Raw genomic sequence first — 5,363 nt, forward strand, 5'->3', positions numbered from 1 at the left:
GACTCTATATACTGTAGTCTATGGGACTCTATATACTGTAGTCTATGGGACTCTATATACTGTAGTCTATGGGACAGGGAGGCTTAATGACGGGATACATCCCAAAGCTTCCTAATAGAATTGCGAATGGAAGTGGTTGGTTTTACCCCCTACGACCAGAGTCTGAGGTCACAGCGAATGGAAGTGGTTGGTTTTACCCCCTACGACCAGAGTCTGAGGTCACAGTGAATGGAAGTGGTTGGTTTTACCCCCTACGACCAGAGTCTGAGGTCACAGTGAATGGAACCCCTGAATTCCTTTAGACATAAATTATATGGCAATGACTTAAAACAAACGTTAAAAAAATAAAATAAAAAAATCAACAACAAATTTCTTGCGAGTAACTACTGTAAGTTATGTTTTTGTATGTGTGTATGGTGTGTGCGTGTGTGCCGAGGGCTTCTCCTGTGGAGTCGTCTCAGGGTAGACGGCGGTCCTTCTTGGTTAGCAGGTAACACTGGATGGTTCTCAGGCGGTCCTTGGCAGGGGCAAACTCTGGCTGCAGCTCCAGAGTGGACTCATACCAGCGCATGGCCTTCTCAAACTCCTCCTGGAGAGACACACACACACACACACCAGTGAACAAGGAATAATAAATACAACTGATCAGTATTTACACAAATTACCACAATTCATACTCATGTCATCATTTGACACAGCAGCATTAGCAGCAGCATTAGCATTCTTCAACACACCCCCCTGACACGCAACCTGCATACGATTTCATACACACACACACACACTCTTACCAATACCAGCATAAATAACCTGCTTCACAACCACTGACACTTGAAGGGAATTAAGCACCTAAACCAGACGACAGACCCTGAACCCGACGGCAGACCCTGAACCAGACGACAGACCCTGAACCACGAACCAGACGGCAGACCCTGAACCACGAACCAGACGACAGACCCTGAACCACGAACCAGACGGCAGACCCTGAACCAGACGGCAGACCCTGAACCAGACGGCAGACCCTGAACCAGACGACAGACCCTGAACCACGAACCAGACGACAGACCCTGAACCAGACGGCAGACCCTGAACCAGACGGCAGACCCTGAACCAGACGGCAGACACTGAACCAGACGGCAGACACTGAACCAGACGGCAGACACTGAACCAGACGGCAGACACCGAACCAGATGGCAGACCCTGAACCCGACGACAGACCCTGAACCCGACGACAGACCCTGAACCACGAACCAGACGACAGACCCTGAACCACGAACCAGACGACAGACCCTGAACCACGAACCAGACGACAGACCCTGAACCACGAACCAGACGACAGACCCTGAACCAGACGGCAGACCCTGAACCAGACGGCAGACCCTGAACCAGACGACAGACCCTGAACCACGAACCAGACGACAGACCCTGAACCAGACGGCAGACCCTGAACCAGACGGCAGACCCTGAACCAGACGGCAGACACTGAACCAGACGGCAGACCCTGAACCCGACGGCAGACCCTGAACCAGACGACAGACCCTGAACCACGAACCAGACGACAGACCCTGAACCACGAACCAGACGACAGACCCTGAACCACGAACCAGACGACAGACCCTGAACCACGAACCAGACGACAGACCCTGAACCAGACGGCAGACCCTGAACCAGACGACAGACCCTGAACCAGACGACAGACCCTGAACCAGACGACAGACCCTGAACCAGACGACAGACCCTGAACCAGACGACAGACCCTGAACCAGACGACAGACCCTGAACCAGACGACAGACCCTGAACCAGACGACAGACCCTGAACCACGAACCAGACGACAGACCCTGAACCAGACGGCAGACCCTGAACCAGACGGCAGACCCTGAACCAGACGGCAGACCCTGAACCAGACGGCAGACCCTGAACCAGACGGCAGACCCTGAACCAGTCGGCAGACCCTGAACCAGACGACAGACCCTGAACCAGACGACAGACCCTGAACCACGAACCAGACGGCAGACCCTGAACCAGACGGCAGACCCTGAACCAGACGGCAGACCCTGAACCAGACGACAGACCCTGAACCACGAACCAGACGACAGACCCTGAACCAGACGGCAGACCCTGAACCAGACGGCAGACCCTGAACCAGACGACAGACCCTGAACCACGAACCAAACGACAGAATGAACCAGATGGCAGACAATGAACCAGACGGCAGACAATGAACCAGACGGCAGACAATGAACCATGAACCAAACGGCAGACAATGAACCAGACGGCAGACAATGAACCAGACGGCAGACAATGAACCAGACGGCAGACAATGAACCAGACGGCAGACAATGAACCAGACGGCAGACAATGAACCATGAACCACGAACCAGACGACAGACCATGAACCATGAACCACGAACCAGACGACAGACCCTGAACCAGACAACAGACAATGAACCATGAACCACGAACCAGACGGCAGACCCTGAACCAGACGACAGACCCTGAACCATGAACCACGAACCAGACGACAGACCATGAACCATGAACCACGAACCAGACGACAGACCCTGAACCAGACAACAGACAGACTTAAACCAGACAACAGACCCTGAACCAGGCGACTCATGGCCAGGCCATGACAACAATGCAGGTCTGTTCCCATGGTGGTGGGCTCACCATGGCGATGTAGACATTGGCGAGGGTGAAGTGGTTGACAACGAAGTGTGGGGCGATCTCCACAGCCATGCGGGCCACGGTCAGAGCGTCCTCCCACAGCCGCGCGTTCTGGAAGATGTTGGCCAGGCTGATCAGAGGTACATCCTGAGAGGGAGGGCGGGGAAGGAGGGAGGGAAGGAGAGAGAGATACTGAATTATCACACAGCCCTAAAGCACAGGGTCATGTTCAGCAGTTCACACAGTAGAAAGATGTTTTGCAAAGGAAAACAAACTTGTGTGTTATTATTGGGCAAGTCTCAGTCCATGTTACCTTCATGTGGTGCGGGGCGTAGTGGAGGGCTTGGCGTAGGCAGTCGATGGCCCTCTTGCCCTGACCCTTCACCCTCCAGTAGAGAGCAGACATGCTGGACAAGACCCACGATGTCTGGTTCTGCTCAGGAGAGGAGAGACTTTCATTTGTCTGCACTATTTTATTGATCTTTATACTGCGGGAAGATGCTGTGATTTGGGTGATACAGGTTTGTATAATAGCCTGAAGGGCAGCTGCCATCTCCAAACACCTACCTTCTCCAAGACCTTGGCGATGCGCGTGCCCACCTGCTCAAAGGACTGAGGGGAGAACTTATCTTTGCCCAGATTCTGTAGAACCTGAATGACAAATGGAAATGCGGTTGAGGATCATGGCAGAACAGTGAAATGATAGACTGGTTAGATATGAGAGACTCTGCCCCCTCCCTCTCAGAGTAGACTCTCTCTGCCCCCTCCCTCTCAGAGTAGACTCTCTCTGCCCCCTCCCTCTCAGAGTAGACTCTCTCTGCCCCCTCCCTCTCAGAGTAGACTCTCTCTGCCCCCTCCCTCTCAGAGTAGACTCTCTCTGCCCCCTCCCTCTCAGAGTAGACTCTCTGCCCCCTCCCTCTCAGAGTAGACTCTCTCTGCCCCCTCCCTCTCAGAGTAGACTCTCTCTGCCCCCTCCCTCTCAGAGTAGACTCTCTCTGCCCCCTCCCTCTCAGAGTAGACTCTCTCTGTCTCCTACCTCTCAGAGTAGACTCTCTCTGCCCCCTCCCTCTCAGAGTAGACTCTCTCTGCCCCCTCCCTCTCAGAGTAGACTCTCTGCCCCCTCCCTCTCAGAGTAGACTCTCTGCCCCCTCCCTCTCAGAGTAGACTCTCTCTGCCCCCTCCCTCTCAGAGTAGACTCTCTCTGCCCCCTCCCTCTCAGAGTAGACTCTCTCTGCCCCCTCCCTCTCAGAGTAGACTCTCTCTGCCCCCTCCCTCTCAGAGTAGACTCTCTCTGCCCCCTCCCTCTCAGAGTAGACTCTCTCTGCCCCCTCCCTCTCAGAGTAGACTCTCTCTGCCCCTCCCTCTCAGAGTAGACTCTCTCTGTCTCCTACCTCTCAGAGTAGACTCTCTCTGCCCCCTCCCTCTCAGAGTAGACTCTCCCTGTCCCCTACCTCTCTGAGTTGACTCTCTCTGCCCCCTCCCTCTCAGAGTAGACTCTCTCTGTCTCCTACCTCTCAGAGTAGACTCTCTCTGTCCCCTCCCTCTCAGAGTAGACTCTCCCTGTCCCCTACCTCTCTAAGTTGACTCTCTCCGGTGTAGTGGATGGCGGCGCGGTTGGCCACGCCAGCCAGGTGGTCCAGGGTGTGCATGCTGGCAGCCAGGTTGGCGTTGCACAATGGCTCCACCGCAGGCTCCTGGAGTGGAGTAGTAAAGTCTATGTGTTCCGTGATGCTGCGGAGGGGGGGAAACGAGAGAACAGCGGGGGAGGGGCGGAAACGAGGACAGCGGGGGAGGGGTGGAAACGAGAGAACAGCGGGGGAGGGGGAAAATGAGAGAACAGCGGGGGAAACGAGAACAGCGGGGAAACGCAGGGAAAGAGAGAGCAGGGGAACGAGTGGGGAAATGAGAAGCGTGGGGGGAAATGAGAGAACGGGGGGATAGAATTTTAGACATTTTTCTCATTAAAAAGTGGCTTTGGATGTTAAGAAGATATTTATTTTGCCAAAATGTTGAAATATCTCCTTCCCCAGAGTCAGATGAAGTCATGGTTACCAATGTTATGTGTACAGTTTGGAGGAAGTTGAAGGTAGTTTTATGCCAGTTGCTACAGTAGACTTCCTGTCACTGGGCTAGTGAGCAATGGCTCCAGACACGACCGTGCTTCATACGCCACAGAGACATACAAGTGGTATCCAAGAGTTCATCTTAACAGTGTAAATATATATATTTTAAAAAGAGTTTAAATCTCCAACTATCCCTTTAAGTCCTAATAAAGTGAATCCCAACTGACTACCAGTGGCAGTCAACATTTTACTCGTTTATTAGTTAGTTGAATCAGCTGTCGGTGCAGAGGGTTGGAACAATGTGGACGGAGGTAGATTCCCCAGGGGAGGGTTGGAACAATGTGGACCAGGGGAGGTAGATTCCCCAGGGGAGGGTTGGAACAATGTAGACCGGGAGGTAGATTCCCAGGGAGGTTGGAACAATGTGGACCGGGAGGTAGATTCCCCAGGGGAGGGTTGGAACAATGTAGACCGGGAGGTAGATTCCCCAGGGGAGGGTTGGAACAATGTGGACCGGGAGGTAGATTCCCCAGGGAGGGTTGGAACGATGTGGACCGGGAGGTAGATTCCCCAGGGGAGGGTTGGGAAACCACTGTCACACACACTATATATAGTTATCTATGAGATAACCAGA

The 5,363-nt window shown here is 53.5% G+C and overlaps 1 protein-coding gene across 1 annotated transcript; it reads right to left on the reverse strand.

Moving 5' to 3' along the window:
* Positions 1–457: 457 nt before the first annotated feature.
* Positions 458–4,465, reverse strand: LOC124033448 (tetratricopeptide repeat protein 17-like). The gene is made up of 5 exons (XM_046345479.1): positions 4,238–4,465; positions 3,234–3,317; positions 2,980–3,099; positions 2,670–2,813; positions 458–589 (listed from the first exon to the last, which is right to left on the reverse strand). Exons 1-5 carry the CDS (start codon positions 4,313–4,315, stop codon positions 458–460), a joined length of 558 nt encoding a protein of 185 aa, XP_046201435.1. The 5' UTR covers positions 4,316–4,465.
* Between the last annotated feature and the right edge of the window lie 898 nt (positions 4,466–5,363).

This window comes from Oncorhynchus gorbuscha, linkage group LG04 (assembly GCF_021184085.1).
Source record: "Oncorhynchus gorbuscha isolate QuinsamMale2020 ecotype Even-year linkage group LG04, OgorEven_v1.0, whole genome shotgun sequence".
In the NCBI taxonomy this organism is placed as follows: Eukaryota; Metazoa; Chordata; class Actinopteri; order Salmoniformes; family Salmonidae; genus Oncorhynchus; species Oncorhynchus gorbuscha.